The 16,387-nt window shown below is 55.6% G+C and overlaps 1 protein-coding gene across 1 annotated transcript; it reads right to left on the reverse strand.

Annotated features, from left to right (window-relative positions):
* Positions 1-1,655: 1,655 nt before the first annotated feature.
* Mob2 (MOB kinase activator 2) lies at positions 1,656-15,653 on the reverse strand. Its single transcript, XM_013033397.1, has 5 exons — positions 15,523-15,653; positions 10,004-10,164; positions 9,730-9,823; positions 3,186-3,310; positions 1,656-2,593 (listed from the first exon to the last, which is right to left on the reverse strand). Exons 1-5 carry the CDS (start codon positions 15,630-15,632, stop codon positions 2,286-2,288), a joined length of 798 nt encoding a protein of 265 aa, XP_012888851.1. The 5' UTR covers positions 15,633-15,653; the 3' UTR covers positions 1,656-2,285.
* Positions 15,654-16,387: the final 734 nt, after the last annotated feature.

Here is a 16,387-nt window from a genome sequence, read left to right on the forward strand (position 1 = left end):
GACGGCCACCAGGCCAAGCCCAAGCTGCCCCCATCCTGAGGTCCTGTGGCACCCCAGCCTCGGCGGGCCCTGCTCTGGCTCCCACACCAGCCCCAAGTGGGGTCCAGTGGTCACGATGCCTGAGGGGCCTGGGGTCCACGCTGAGGCAGGGAGTCTCCACAGCCTTGGGGAGGGGACGTGCAGCCCCCAGGGCTCCAGCCTGAGGTTGAACCATGGTTAGCATTGGGGATGCAGACTAGGCTGGCTTCAAGCTCAAGAGCCTCCTTTGCCAGCCCCCCAAATGCTGGAGTGACAAGCATGCATCACACTCTGCACTGCAAGGAGATTCTAAGCTGTCCCCAGTCAGCCTAGGGCAGGAGATGGCAAGCAAGCTGAGCGAGCCCCGTGGTTCAGAAGCGGGGTGGGGCAGTGAATGCCCCTGGCTTCCTGACTTCCTGCTGGGTGGAGGCAGCAGGTGGCTGGGGTGGTGGGAGGAGCTTCCCTAGCTGGGGAGGTGGGAGGAGCTTCCCCAGCTGGGGCGGTGGGAGGAGCTTCCCTAGCTGGGGAGGTGGGAGGATCTTCCCCAGCTGGGGTGGTGGGAGGAGCTTCTCCAGCTGGGGTGGTGGGAGGAACTTCCCCAGCTGGGGTGGTGGGAGGAGCTTCCCCAGCTGGGGTGGTGGGAGGAGCTTCCCCAGCTGGGGAGGCGGGAGGAGCTTCTCCAGCTGGGGCGGTGGGAGGAGCTTCCCTAGCTGGGGCGGTGGGAGGAGCTTCCCCAGCTGGGGTGGTGGGAGGAGCTTCTCCAGCTGGGGTGGTGGGAGGAGCTTCTCCAGCTGGGGTGGTGGGAGGAGCTTCCCCAGCTGGGGAGGCGGGAGGAGCTTCCCCAGCTGGGGGAGTGGGAGGAGCTTCTCCAGCTGGGGAGCTTCCCCAGCTGGGGAGGCGGGAGGAGCTTCCCCAGCTGGGGAGGCGGGAGGAGCTTCCCCAGCTGGGGGAGTGGGAGGAGCTTCTCCAGCTGGGGAGGTGGGAGGAGCTTCCCCAGCTGGGGGAGTGGGAGGAGCTTCTCCAGCTGGGGTGGTGGGAGGAGCTTCTCCAGCTGGGGAGGTGGGAGGAGCTTCCCTAGCAGGAAGAGGAACAACTGGAGGCAAGAGTCCTGGGCAGCTGGCCCCAGGAAGGTGCAGAATAGGGGAGGGGCCTCTGGCTGGGTGCCTTGGAGCTGTGAGGGGCTAAGGGGTGAGCGGGAGGGCTAGGTGAGTGCCAGGCCAAGGTGTGGGGGGGCTGCAGTTCACCCATGGAACAGCTCTCAGAGCAGCAGGTGGCTCTCAGGGCCCAGGACGCCATGCTCCGCATTCTGTGCTGACCAGGCCAGGCCCTTTTCCCCTCATCCCCTCTAGCCTACTAGGGCCTGGGCCACAAGAGGAGTGAGTCCTGCAGCAGAACCCTGCAGCAGAGCCCTGTGTGGGGCCAGCCAGTGCCCCTCAGCAACCTCCAGCCAACCATAGCCCTTCCTGTTGGATGAATATACCACCAAGAGAGGAGGTTCTGGCAGCCCACAACTGGTGGTAGTGCCCGCCCAGCCTGGGAGCTGGGGGGCACGCAGGGCCACCCACAGGGGGTATGGCTTGCAGGCCGGCAGGAGTAGCAGGCTGAGGACACACACAGGCTCTGACCTGAGAGAATTCTTTTTATTACGACTGAACAGATGAACTAAAGCGGATCTCGGCCTTCTGCTGACAGCTGCACCTCCACACAGGGCCTTGGCCTGTCCCGGCCCCGTGCTGGCCCTTTGCACGGCAGGCCCTCCCTGGGTATTTTAGAGGCAGCAGGAAAGGGTGGCAGGAGCAAACAGGAGGTGTGGGCCTTCCCGGGTTACCCCAGGCCTCCCCATCCCAGACTCTGAGCCACCCACAGCTAGAATGAAGGCAAAGTGGGGGCGGGGCTGGAACCAAAGCAGAGTGGAACCTGGAGCTACAGCCCCCCCACCGTTTCTTTCAAAGCGGCAGAGCACCCAAGGGAGGGGCCAGGGAAGGAGGGCCACGTGGAAGACCCAACAGGAAAACCCCACAGAAGGAAATTCAGTCCGATACATGGGTGTTGAATGAATGAATGACTCCCAAGGCTCTTCGCTACCCACCACACTCATCCATCCAACAGGGAAGGCAGGAGACGCCGTGGCCACAGCGCATCGGCGGGCCCACGCTCGGCGCGGCTCGGGGCCTGTGGCCTCGCCACCAGTGTGCCCGGTGTGCGCAGACGCAGACGCAGACACAGCTGTCTCTTCGCACATGTGCACCCTGTCCGGCCCCGGGGCCTCATCTCTCCTTGACGTGGTTCTGTGCCCCAGGGGCCCCGCCGCCGGCCCCGTCCCCAGCGCCGCCTCCTCCGGGGACGCTGCACAACACCTCCGTGAGGTCGTCCATGATGGCGGTCTCTTTGGGGTCGAGCAGGTTGAACTCGCGGGCGAAGAGGATGAAGTGGACGTACAGAGTGTTCAAGTGTCCGTGCAGCTCGAGGGCCAGCGTCTCCTTGAAGTGGGCCCAGTAGATGTGGCCCAGCACATGGAACAGGTACTTGCAGATCTTCTTCACCAGGGACTCGAAGGAGCTGGGGAATTCTCTGCCTGGGGGGAGGCGGGTGTCACAGGTCTGCGTGGCCACACTCCTGCAACTGGGCATCTCCAGGGCTGGCCTGGAACATTTGGACCTGCCTACCACCCGCACCCCCTGCCCTGTGGCCCTCACAGGGCACATCCTGGGCCAGGGAGCCACAGCAGCCTCAGCCCCACAGGTGCTCAAGTGACACCCACCTGGGAGGGCGCACTGGCAGGATCTCTGCGTGGCCGGGGGGTGGGGGGGAGGGCTGGCCCGCAGGAGGCCAGTGGCTCTCAGCTCCCTGGGCTTCCTGAGGGACTGCCCAGGGCTCCGTGGCTGAGACTGGGGAGCCCCTGTGCTCACTCGGGCAGCTCGGGACCAGCTCTTGGTTCCACCAGCCCCAGAAGCCCCAGCAGTGGACTCTGGTGGCCTCACCAAGCAGGGCCCTGTCATGGCTCCATGGTCCCAGAGCGGGAGGCGGTCAACCTGAGCTTAGCCCCCTCCTTCACAGCCAGGTCTGCTGCTGCCCTCCCCCGCACCTGCACCTCTGCCTGGGCGCACGAGCCTGGCAGGCAGGGTTAAGCACGTGCCGGCCGGCGCTGGCCATGCTCTCAGACGCACCGTATTTCGTAGGGAACACATCCTCGTCCGTCACCAGCTTCTGTACAGAGCTCATGACGAAGTCCACGTACTGGGGAGCTGTGCACTTGACCTTCTTGCCCCTCTCGTCATACCAGTAGTACTGTCTGTGGGGACAGAGAGCAAGGTCAGGCTCGGCAGGCCCTCCTCCCACCCTAAGCACAGCATGGGGCCTGCGCAGGCAGGAGGCACTCCCCGCCCCCCACTGACGGGTAGAGACCACCCCACAACGGAACAGCAACCAAGGAAAACGCAGCAACCGCACCGCAGCCATGTGTAGACAAAAGTGTAGCCATGGTCCTTTTCTTCTGCACAACTTCAGGTTTATTCTTTCAAGTGAATGGGCCTAGAGCAGGGCCTGGGAGGCAGCCGAGGGCCTGGTGGGGGCTGGCTTCCCCCACTGGAAGCAACCCTCTGCTTGGGTGCTGCAGGCCTGGCCCTGGCTGCTCACCTCAAGCCCCCAGTCAGTGTGCAGGAGGCCAGTCTTCCCGTGACCCCGGGTCCCAGGCAGGCCAGGGTCACGGCGTACGGAGGCCATGAGCCTCAACGATACAGACTCACAGAACCACGACCTCGCTCTGCTGAGAGTGGGTGCTGCGCCAGGCACCCGGCTGGTGGGAGCTTTGTCAGCGAGGTGTCGGGTCACAGCTGCCGCGGTCTGGCCGTGCAGGGGGACGCAGCAACCGTCACAGACGCAGCCTCTACACACTCTCCCCTGGTGAGTGTGTCTGCCTCTTTCCCAGCTGGGGAGAGGAGGCAACCGTGGACCAGGCTGTTATTCCTGTGTGGGTTTCCATGCCGGCACAAGTTCCAATTGCTCTGGGGCAGATCCGCAGGCTGGGATGTGCTCCATTCAGGAGGCTCTGCCAAACCCCTAGCAGCACAGAGCACTGCCCATCTGCATCCCTCAGCAAGGCTCGCTGCACATCCTTCCTGCCACTGGGGCTTGTGCAGGTGCTGGCCAGGGTGCAGGGGTGCTGGCTGGGGAGCAGCAGCATTTCAACTTGCATAGCTGATGCTGCGCATCTTCTCACTGGCTCACCGCCACATCTACGTCACTTTGGTGATCTTGTCAAGCCCTTTGCTCTGGAATCTGGGTTGGTTTCCTATTGGTACAATGTGAGCACTTTATGTACTTTGGATACTTGTCCTTTGAGTAGTATATGAATCACACAACACACATTTCCTCCCATTCAAGTTTCTCTTTTCATCAACGGGTTGCACTTTGGTACCACGCCCAAGAGCTGTTGGGAGTACCGGCAGTTCTTGAAACTTTCCTTCTAAACATCTTACAGTCTCACATTTTTCTGCACAAGGCATGAGGTCAGTGTTCTTTTCCCTTCTCCTGAATAATGGTGGCTGTTTTCACAGCAGCCATTTGTTGAAAAGTCTGTCCTTTCTCCATCGAATTTCTTTGGCTATTCTGTCAGAATCTAAGAGCCATAAGGTAAGCTTCCTTCTGGACTCTGTTCTGATCACTGATCTGTTGTCTGTCCCTTCACCAACACCACACTGTTATTGTGGTTTGGTAGTAAATCTTAAAAGTTGTGGGATTCCTCCAAGTTCAAAATTAGAAACTACTGCTGTAAGAGACTATGGTTAGCTTAAATTAATTGGCTAAAATCTCTGCTGGGCTTTTGATGGGGTTACATTAACCCAATAGATGAGTTTGGGGCAGAATTGACATTTTTAGTAAGCTGTGTCCTCCAATGCATGAACTCAATGTTTCACCAGTTATGGAGGGCCTCTTTGATTTCCTGCATTAACGTTTCCAGGGTACAAATCCTGTGGATGTTAAGTTTATACCTAAACTAAGTAGCTCACAATTTCTCTGACAAATTAATTTAGGTTTCCAATTTCACATAATATGTAGAACTGTGTCTGACTTTGTGTGTGTGTGTGTGCGTGCTGACCTTGCTAAATTTACTGATTGAATCTTTGAGGTTTTCACAATCATGTAGGGAAATTTTATTTCTTTATTTCCAATTGGGATGCTTTTTATTTCATATCCTTGCTTTACTGCACTACTTACTGTAAGTTGTAGAATTTTATGTTTTCTAAAGTACCATTCATTTAGTCCAAGTTGTAAGATGTATATGCATGGAAAGAATCTTTGCAAAGCATCTCGCATCGTTGGCTTTGTAAGGCTACTGTCCCATCCTTATACTGATAACCTCTATCTTCTTTTTTTTTTATCTTTGCATCTAAAGTTTCACCAGTTTTGACCTTTCACAGAAATTGTATTTGGTTTCCTTGATTTGACCTACTGCTTTCAGAAGTCAATTTTAGTGATTTCTAGTTTGGCTTTAATTATTCCAACTCTTTGGGAGTGTGCTAATTCCCAGGGAGAGATATTTCTCTATTACTTATGTCCGGTTTTCCTCCACAGCAGTTGGATAACTTATACAGTATGCCTTCAATTCTTTAACATTATTCTGTGAGGACTGGGAAGGTGGCTCAGTGGTAGAGTGCTTGCCTAGTACGCATGAAGCCCTGGGTTTAATACCACATAAACAGAAAAAGCCAGAAGTGGTGCTGTGGCTCAAGTGGTGGAGTGCCAGACTTGAGTAAAATAATCTCAGCGACAGCGCCCAGGCCCTGAGTTCAAGCCCCAGGACTGGCTAAATAAATAAAATTCTTCTGTGAGTTAGGACATGACACAGCTTGGAGAGTGACACCGGGGAGCTGGGATGTCCCCAAGTGCTGCCAGCCAGCGGTGTGTCACAGGTGGATGCTCTGGTGGGTGCTCGGTGCAGGGTGCTGCTGTCTGAGGTATAGGCAAGGCCCTGGGTTTAGTAGCTGGTACCAAAATAAGTGAACTTTAAAAAAAAAAATGTTTTGGTGGGGATGTCCAGCCTGTGGGCTTGGGGCTGTTTTGTATGTGATGTTTGTACTGTGATATGATGGTTGTGCATGGTCCTAGAATGATGGAAATATCCAAGGGGCCCTGTGGCCTTGGCAGAAGAGAAGTTTCCTGTCCGGCAAGGCTTGTGTTACTAGAGAGGATTCACGTGCTGCTTAAATTTTCTAGTATTAACCAGTCTTTTTTTTTTTTTTTTTGTCAATTGTGGGGCTTGAACTCTGGGCCTGGGTGCTGTCCCTCAGCTCTTCAGCCCAAGGAGAGTGTTCTCCAATTGAGCCATAGCACCACTTCCAGTTTTCTGGCAGTTATTTGGAGATAAGAATTTCACCGACTTTCCTGCCCAGGCTGGCTTTGAACAGCAATCCTCAGATCTCAGCCTCCTGAGTAGCTAGGATTACAGGCATGAGCCACCAGTACCTGGCTTTATTCGGTCTTTTATAGTTACGTTTTCTTTCTTTCAAAGTAATACTATGAGTCATATTTTTGTAATGTCATTCATTCCTATGTCTTAGTGGCATTTCCTTTATAAAACTGATGAGGTTCACTAAAAAGCAGTGATGTTTTCTAAAATTTACCTTTTTTCTTGTTTCCTCACTTTTTTTTTTTTTTTCAGTTGTGGGGCTTGAACTCTGGGCTTGGGTGCTGTCCCTGCGCTCTTCAGCTCAAGGTGAGCGCTCTACCGCTTGAGCCACAGCACCACTTCCAGTTTTCTAGTGGTTTATTGTAGATAAGAGTCTTACAGACTTTCCTGCCTGGCCTGGCGATCCTCAGATCTCAGCCTCCTGAGTAGCTAGGATTACAGGCATGAGCCACCGGTGCCTGGTTTTGTTTTCTCATTTTGTTTCTAGCTCTTAAATATGAAATATTGTTAAGAATTAAAAAACAAAACGAAGGCCAAGTGTACCTTGTGAGGTTGCTATCTATGAATCAGGATGCTCTCACTAGACCGGCCCTGAACAGTGAGAAATGAACTTGTGCTGCTCCGAGGCTTGTTATAGCAGCACAAACAGACTAAGCCTAGTGGATTTCCTGTAAAGGCTGCATGGTAGAGCTCATTAAGAATCCATTCTGACACCTGCTGTGTGATTCTATGTACACACTGTTCCCATGCACTGCTGGTCAGGCTTATATCATTAGCATTCTGCTTGTTCTCTTTTCTTGCTTTTTCTTCCCCTGGATTTCCTCTTTCTCGCTTTCCATTGAGCTGCATTCTCTTCCTTTTTGTTTTCTTTTGGTGTTGGGAGTGGGGCTGGAATTCAGGGCCTCATGCTCTTGCTGAGCTTCACCCCCTCAGGGCTGGCATTATTTCACTCGAGCTGAACGGTTTAAGTATCCCACTTTAGTCTGCCCACTACAATTCTAACTATAGTTTTAGAGTTGTCCACAGAGTTCAAAGTGCACGTTTAGCTTTCCATGCTCATTTCGGCATCCAGGCAAGGCTGCAGCCAGGAGGTGTAGTTAGTTGCCAGAAGCACCTCCCTTCCCTCCCTGCCGCAGCATCTGGCTTGTCTTCTCCATAACCTTGAGAACCAGTCAGACCAGGTTCCTATGTGGCTCTGCCCGTCCGACATGGTCTACGAGCCCAGAGGCCTTGCACTTAGGTTTCTGCAACACTCACCACCTAGCCGGCAGCCCAGACAAGTCTCCTGTGGCAGGATGCTAGACGCTGTACCTTGGCCATATTCTAAGGAGCATGCTTTTCAGGTGTGGAACTGAGGTCTAAGGGGTACGCGCCATCACAACTTCCGCTCTTTCCATTCAGAGCCTGTGGCTATGGAGCATGCGCCATCACGACTTCCGCTCTTTGCATTAGGAGCCTACGGCTATGGAGCACGCGCCATCACAGCTGAGCGTCTCGATCCACCTACTCTCTCCTTTTAGACCCTGGTGTCAGGGTCTAAATTATCCTATTGGCACTGGGGGGCAGAGTCAGGCCCCAGGCTTGGCACAGCGTCCCCCTAACCCTAGCAGGTTCCCAAACCGATTGCCTTGGTGGGAGTAAGGAGCTCTGTAGATCTCTAACCAATACCCTTTTTCCTTCCAAATTGAGTCCCCAATGCCTTGGTTTCAAAGGATTCTTAGAGAGGGATGACACAAATCATTAACTCGTATAAAATGATTCCATAAAGCCAGTTAGAGCCAAGATCCAGAGGAGAGTTTAGGCTGCCCTGGTTCCCCAGTGGCCACTGGGTAGGACAGACAGCATATCTACGGCAAATCTGCCTAACTTCCCACTTGAGGCTCTTTCCAGGGAGCTTTCTCTAACCAATCCACTACTCAAGATCCTGTGGGCGTGGAGAAACCAGGGAGAGGGCTGGGCTGGTGCACACAGGCATTTCAGACACTGCTACCAGCAGCCACCCCCTGAGCCAGACGGCACATATGCTCCCGAGGGCTGCTCTCTCGCCATTGGGCAGTCCTATCATGGGGTCTGCCTAAGTAGGCCACCTCTGTCCCAAGCACAGTGAGCTTGCTCTAGGCATGACTGCACAGCGCTGTCCTGCCTAGCAGGGCTCAACACAGTGATGTTTGCCTCTTCTAGGCATGGAGAGCTAGCTGCAGAGTACACTCACCCCATGCCACCAAGAACCAAGTTGTGACCACCATGGCCACATCAACAGGTCAGCTGGTTAAGACCAAGGGAGGCCTGCCATTGGCTGTGAGGCTTCAGGTGGGCTCTTGAGAAAAGCCCGCCTCTTAACTGAGACCGCTTCTCTCTATGCCAGGACTTGGGAGAGCCACACCTCTGCGCAGGATGGCATGTACACATACATGTTCATATATGACTGCACCAGTCCTTGACCCATAGCCACACCCATGTTTATATATCTGCATATGCTGCTGGCCTGTGTTGAGGAGACATCAGAAAAGATCTAGCCGGGTGCCGGTGGCTCACACCTGTAATCCTAGCTACTCAGGAGGCTGAGATTTGACGATAGTGGCTCAAGGCCAGCCCGGGCAGGAACGTCCATGAGACTATCTCCAATAAACCACCAGAAAATTGAAAGTGGTGCTGTGGCTCAAGTGGTAGAGCGTTCACCTTGAGCTGAAGAGCTAAGGGACAGCACTTAGGACGAGTTCAAACCCCACAACCAAACCAAACCAAACCAAACATCTTTTATCCCTCCTAGCCATGTCCACTTCCATCTGGGCCTTCTGCCAGTACCAGCCCTGGTCACTCCTACCCCCACCCAGTGCCTCCAACCCCACAGATTCCTATTCAAAGTGAGCAAAGTGACTTGAGGTCCTTCAGGGACACCTGCCTGTGTAGAAGTGAACATGCACACACTTCCAGAAGGTACCAGGGCCTTTCCCAAGTCTCTGAGAAGGTGCACAGACCCGAGAAGCTGCTCATGCCAGCCCCTGCCACTCCCTTCTCAGCACACTGAGTAGAGGAGCACTTCCCATAACCACGTCCACTGTCCCACGGGTAATCCCTGACACCCTCCCTGCCTGGTGGCCTCTGCTGGCTCCTGGCAGGTCTCCGTCCCAGCAGGGACGTCTGATAAAAGCCACCTGCTCTGCAGGGACAGGAGGGCACTGTGGAGGACTCTACAAGCTCGCCAAGTGAGAAGGGACTCTGAGAAGCGGAAGCAGAGCAGCAGGCCCACCATGGCCCATTCCATGGCTTTCAGCAGGGGCTATGGCTAGGCTGCTACTCACGTGTTACGCACGGCCATCGTCTGACACATCTCCCCTGTGCAAAATTCTGAGATTGTGCTATACTGCAGGTTGATGTGGTGGAAAAACGTCGTTGCTGGAAAAGAAGGAGGAAAGGGCCAGGTCAGAACACACCCCTGCTTCTGGCTGACGTGCTCTGGGACTCAGCTGAGGAGCCCGGGCCTGTCCACAGCCACACCCTCCCCAGACGGCAGGTGGGCTGCTGAGTGCCAGCTCTGGGCGTCCTTGGGGGGGGGGGCCTCCCTGCCCAACGCACTGTTGCTGGCCAGCCACTCATTGAGATCGATCTCCCGGGGAAGCACCACCAGCTCCTTGAACTCGAAGTCGGTGATCCTGGACTTGGTATGCTCCGGCTCCAGGTACATCTTCTTCTCCTCTGCAGCAGGCTTCTTGCCATTTGGCTTTGCTTTAGACTTTCTGTCCGGAGAGAAAGGACAGCATGGTCACCACATGACCTGCAGGAGCCAGACCATACCAGGCCTTGAACAGGGCCACCTGAACCCCTTGAGGTCATCTGTCCCCTTTACTCAGGACCAAGCAGGATGGGAAGGGACAAAATAATCCAGGCAGAAAGTTGCCCAGAGATAACAGGCCTCCAGGGGGCCAGAGCAGCTGGAGTCCACACCGGCATGGTTACAATGGAAGGGCGTGGCAGCCAGGACACTGTGTGGTAAAAGGCCGTGCTAAAGGAAATGCCACTCAGGCCACAGTTGTTTCCCAACCAGCAAGGGCAGGAAGGAGCAGGAGCTCAGTGTCCATGCCTACTCCAAGAAAGGAGGCACAAACCTCATCCTGACTGCTTCCAGGCGGCCAGTCACTGCCCCTGGATGTCCAGCATGGGCCTTGGGCCAGGACCTGGGCTGGGCACCTACCTGTCCTTTTGCCTGAGGACACGGGGCAGTGAAGCCAGCCAAGACTCATGGGGCAGGGAGGCAGTCAAGCCAAGCTCTGCTCTCCAGCCTGAGAGACCACATGGGGGTTGGGGTGGGGTGAAAGGTCTCTGTAGCTCTCTGGGTCCTAGTTTTTCCTTTCTTGTGTTTTGAAAGGTTCCTGATGGTTTATTTAAGAGAAAGAAGAAAGAAAAATGTTCCCTGAATGCCAGGGAAATGTTTTCCTCTTGGCTTCTCATGGCAAATCTTTGCCTTAAAAGGTGGCCTGTGCTCAGCCTCTGGGGAGGGGCAGGGAGGAGGAATGACGTGTCCAGAGCCAGGCATGGGACAGGGCAAGGATCCGCCCAGCGTGGGGCTCCTGACACAGCCCAAGCTGTGTGCCAGTGCAGATGTGGACACTACACACACAGTGGGGCACGTCAAGGCCCTGGCACAGTGTGGCTTCTAGGCTTTTCAGGAGCCATGGACAGAGAAAAACCCCAAGAAGAGCTCCTCTAGCATCCTCAGAACTGGCCAGTCCCTGTCCCCAACATTTCTCTGACCCTTAGTTTTTGACTTCTGATGTGTTCTGAGTTCATGTGCAGTCGGAAAGCTGAGGCCAACTTAGAATCTAATCCTGGGCATGTGATTCAACTGCAGTAGGTACCAGAGCCATGCAATAGTCCTTGCTGGGTCATGCCCCTACCATCCTTGCAAGACAGGTTTTCTGAGACCTTGGTCCTAGCCCTCACCACCAGTCTGACTTTTGCCTCCTACACATCTGTCCTACAGTAGGATGAACTTTACCGGGGCCAGTCAAATATGCTGTGCCTGGTCTCCTATCATAGAGCAGGAAGAGGGTATTACAGTGTGGTCAGGAAGCCAAGCAGGTGCTAATCTCTTTCTATGCGCTTTAATGTAAGATGAGGTCACCTGCAAACTACAATGAGTGGGGAATGGGACAACCAGGAAGAACTTCTAATGAAAAACAGTCATCATCAACACTGGTGGCTTATGCCTATTATCTTAGCGACTCAAGACACTGAGATCTGAGGATCAAGATTCGAAGCCAGCCCAGGCAGGAAAATCTGTGAGACTCATTTCCAATTATTCAGCCAAAAAAAAAAAAAAAGAAAGAAAGAAAGAAAGAAAAAGGAAAAGAAAAGAAAAGAAAAAAATGCCGAAAGTGGATCTGTGATTCAAGTAATTAAACACTAGCCTTGGGCACAAAAACTCAAGAGACAGCCCCCACAGACCCTAAGTGCAAGCCCCAGGACTAGCACAAAGTAACAACAAAAACCAGTGATCATCATCCTCACAACTTTTGGTGTGGCTCTCAGAACCTGCTCCAGCCTCCGGCACTCACACTAGCACTGTTTGGGGAGTGGGGAAGGCCCTTTAAAGGACAAGGACAAGCCAGGCACCAGTGGCTCATGACTGTAATCCTAGTATTATAGGGGGCTGAGATCTGAGTACCACTCCACTCAAATACTGGAAGTGGTGCTATGGCTTAAATGGTAGAGCGCTAGCATAAAGAGGCTCGGAGACAGTACCTAGGCCCAGTTCAAGCCCCACAACCAATAACAACAACAAAAGCCAAAACCAAACCTCACCACTGGTTCTCAGAAAAGCCAGGGACGGACAATGTCTGGACGGCCCAGACCCCTCTGTTACTCATCACAGAGACTGGCTGCCAACAGCCACAAGAGCACTGGCACCTTGTCTTCTGTGGCTCCCGCCCTTCTAGAATAAACAGGCGGTACACACAGCTCCTCCGCCTCTCCCCTCACGCTCTTCGCTGTTTCACTCTGTCCCAATCGTTCAAGGCCTGCCTAGGACCCCCGGGTCACAGTGCATTTTGGGATACCCTCATGCCAGCCTCAGTTTCTCAGGCTCCCAGTCATGGGCTGATCAGACTCAGTCCCAGGGGGCTAGAGTGAGGCGAGGTGGACCCAGTCTGCACAAGGGAGGACCTGGCAGACGCTGGTACAAGAGTCTCAGAAGGATGGCAGCCCTAGGAACCTGTTTCTCTCACTTTCCCGGTGGCTAAAGCATGGGACTCCTCTAGAACACCACCTCCAGTTTCTCTGCCTGGGGTGTATGTCCTCACTCAAATCCTAGCCTGGTAGAGAGCTGAGACTGCCTACCCCCTAAGTTTCCCGGGATTTAAAACAGGCTTTGTTCAACCCAAACCCAGAAGCCTACCCAGGATCATGTCCCTGCTGGCCAGGGCTTAGAGAGACTGTGGGTCGGCCAGTCAGGGAAACTCGTGGATGTGGATGGAGCCTGCGGGGCAGACCTAAGCCTGGGCAGGACAGGGCCAGGAAGTGGGCACCTGGCCTAAGCCAGCTGAAAGAACAAAGCCCCCGGGAGGTGTGGCAAGGCTGGACCCCCTGGGCAGGTGCCACCCTCTGGGTGTGTCCAGCCCTACCAGGATCGCTGTCTCCCTGCCTCCCCCAGGCCACTTGACCACCCCCACCCGCTCTAGACATCTCTGACCTCAAGGTAGCCCATGTGGCACATTCCCCTTGGTCCTGAGACCCCACAGAACACTGCACTTCCAAGACACTATGCAAATTGGCAACCATGGCAAGAGGCACCAATCAATCCTGGCCACCACAGCACCACCCTGGCTGAAAGCCTGACCTCCAAGGAGCAAAGTAAACCTGAGATTTTAAAACAGAATGAGTCTCTGTGATGTCTGTGGTGCCATGGGGGGGAGGGGGGACGGGCAGCTGTGCTCAGCGGGGTGGCCCTGGTGACGTGGGGACCAGGCCACTGGTACCCTCTGGGCCCAGGGCCTCAAGGTGAGTGGTGGGGGACCACGTCCTCTGCCCTGGAGTCTGGCAGGCTCTGAGCTCTGTCCTACACAGAACCTTCCCTGGCAGAGGGGTGCTGGTGGATTTGGGGAGCACACAAAGGTTAAGGAGAGAGGGAATGGAGCCCCTGAGGCAGCGGGCAGTGGCCCAGTAGGTGAGAAGCCTGGGGACAGAAGGGAGCCATTTAAAGAGAACCATGGCAGAGCTCAGTACTCTAAGAAAGGACACCCAAGGGCAGAGGCCTCAAGAGGAAAAGTAGCTGGGGAGCTGGCCTTCCCAAACCTGCTGCCCCTCCCATCCCAGACAGGTTGTCATGTGGGAATGGGGCTGGGGGTGGGCACAGGGGATGTGCAAACCCGAGCCTGAGACACAGCTATTCGGGAAGAGATGCAGGAGTAAAGAGAGCACGTGGAGTGGGCCATCACAGCAGAGCTCACCCACCTGTCGGGACCAGCACCCGTGCTGGTCAGCCTGCCACATCCTAGGTCAAGGCTTGTAATGGCCTCTTTTCCCATCCCTGAGCCACAGAGGACTCTGTGGCTCCAGGGTGAAGCTCAGCAGCCCCTGTGGCTGGGCCCAACACGCCTAGCTTCTGACCCTCAGCTCACCAGAAGCATCACGCCAGGACCGGGCAGGTGGGGAGGAGCTCACTCCCTGCCCCAGCTTCTGATAGAGTCTGGCCCTGTGTTGAGGTGGAGCCCTGAAGCTAGGAGGAACACCCTCCCCCGGTGGGTACTGTATCCTTGCCAGGTCTGTCACTTGCCTCAGAGGCTGAGGAGGCAGACCCTCCCCAGCCCATCCCCATCCCTCCACACAACTGCACTGCCCAGGCTGGGCCAGCCAGAGCTTCAGGGACCCATAAGCTCTCCTCTGGTGGAACCCTCAGACAAGAAGCACTTTCGCCAGCTGACTGTGTTTCTGACTCAGTAGGACATCCACTCGGCTGGACACTGCCAAGAGAACAGAGAAAGGGCCACATGCCCACCGGAGCAGGTTCTCCTTCAACCCCCACAGCCACTGTGTGGAGAGCAGGCTGGGACACACCCCTCCCTGACCCGTGCTAGGCAGGCCCCCGCAGCTGCCCACCAGCACACTCTCCCTCCGCTGCTGGCCATTGCTGCTCTGGACAAGAGCTAATGAGGCCGCCAGACTGCCACCTCACATTAACCCTGGGCAGACAGCTCGCTGGTTCCCCCTGGCACGTGCTGCAGGGGCCTCCACACGGAGGTGCAGACAGTCACGCTGCAGGTGAGACAGACGGAGCCAGGGGTGCCCAGAGACAGGAAGGTGCAGAGGGACTGAATGGCCGCTGAGGACCCTCCTGAAGGGCACTAGGCTACTTAGCTAGTTACTTGCACTTTAAGTGGCAACCCAGGGAGACAATGGACAAACACAGGAGTGCTGCACCGAAGGAGGAAAACTATGGTGGTGCTGCTCCTTCACACCCGAGGAGCAGGCCCCAGAGCCCCTCAAAAGCACTGTCCCACCAGAGACACACACAAGGTGCTCAGGGTCCCCTTACAGAGCTGCATGACACCTTCCATCACTCACACACACACATGTACACACAGGCTTGGGGGCAGACCACCACCACTACCACCGCACACCATCAGAACCAGCCCCTGGCAGCAGCTCTGCAGCTGACCACAGCCGACGGGTGCTGCTGACACTTCTCTCTCGACTCGGACACTCAAGGACAGGCTCCGGCTTACCCTTGTTTCAAACAGCCAAAACTGCCCCGGCCAGCCACCGGCTGGAACAATGGGGCAGTCATACCTGCTGTTAAAACACGCCCCTTGTTCAGCAGTCGGGAAGGGCAGGGGCAGGACCCTTAGGAGCCAGCCACTGAGGGTCCTGGGTGAGGGCTCCCTTCCGGGCAGCTCTCCAGGTGGCAGCAGGAGTGGACAGTGAAGGAGAACTCACTCAGCGAAGTTCCAGACCAGACCTGCCTGCCCCAGACAATGGGCTGCTGACTGCTCCGGGCAGTGGGCTCAGCAGGCTGAGCTTCCAGGCTGGCCCTGCGCTGCCCCCACAGCAGCCCACCCACCCAACCTGCCTGCCTGCCAGTCCAGACCGCCCACCGTTACCTGAGCACTCTGCTGACGGCCTGAAGCACCATTTTGCAGCGGAGCCCAGTTTTGGGGGGCTGGCTGAGTAGAGCTCGGTCTGTGGGGAGACTGCAGGGATCTCCTAGCATGATGTGAGAGTCGCACAGAGCTGGGAAGGGAAAGTGGAGGCCAGGCAAGGCAGACGCCCCGTCTCCCTCCCTCAGGGGCACCCTCCGCCCTCGCTCTAGACCAATGAGGTCGTCTGCAGAGACAAACAGCTGCTCCCGCTCCAGAACTAGGGCCGCCCAGGAGTGGAGAAATACTGGAGCGCCTGAACCAACTGCCTGTTCAAAGCGGAGCAGAACTGTCTGGGCAGAGCAAGACCAGGCGGAGACGGGGCGGTCCACTAGTGGGAAGGGCAGGGCCTGTCTGAGAGGCCCAGTTCCTACTCTGAGGCCCTCCCTTGCTTGTTGCCCAGCCTTACTTCCAGTCCCTGGCTAACTCCTAGCCCAGCTATGCTGAGCCGGGGAAGCAGCAAGCAAAAGGCACATGGCCGATAAGCACTCAGGGATGGACAGGATGGAAAGGCGTCTGCAAGGGTGGAGAGGGGCTGCTTTTCCACCCAGGAGGGTCTCCAATCAAGCAAGCCTTAGAGACAGGGTCAACAAATACCCAGAGAAGCAGGAGAGCACTGAGCTGGCTCTGTGCAAGGCAGTTTCTACAGCACAGGGCTGCTAACTAGGAGCACAACCACCAAGCATTAGAGCTGACAGAAGCATTCAAAACACCTAATAAGCTGTATGGTCAAGGCCTTTTTTCATTTTTTTGTCCGTCATGGGTCTTGAGCTCAGGGCCTGGGCACTGTTCCTGAGCTCCTTTTGCTCAAGGTGAGCGCTCTACTGCT

Source organism: Dipodomys ordii, unplaced genomic scaffold, assembly GCF_000151885.1.
Source record: "Dipodomys ordii isolate 6190 unplaced genomic scaffold, Dord_2.0 Scaffold166, whole genome shotgun sequence".
NCBI classification, from domain to species: domain Eukaryota; kingdom Metazoa; phylum Chordata; class Mammalia; order Rodentia; family Heteromyidae; genus Dipodomys; species Dipodomys ordii.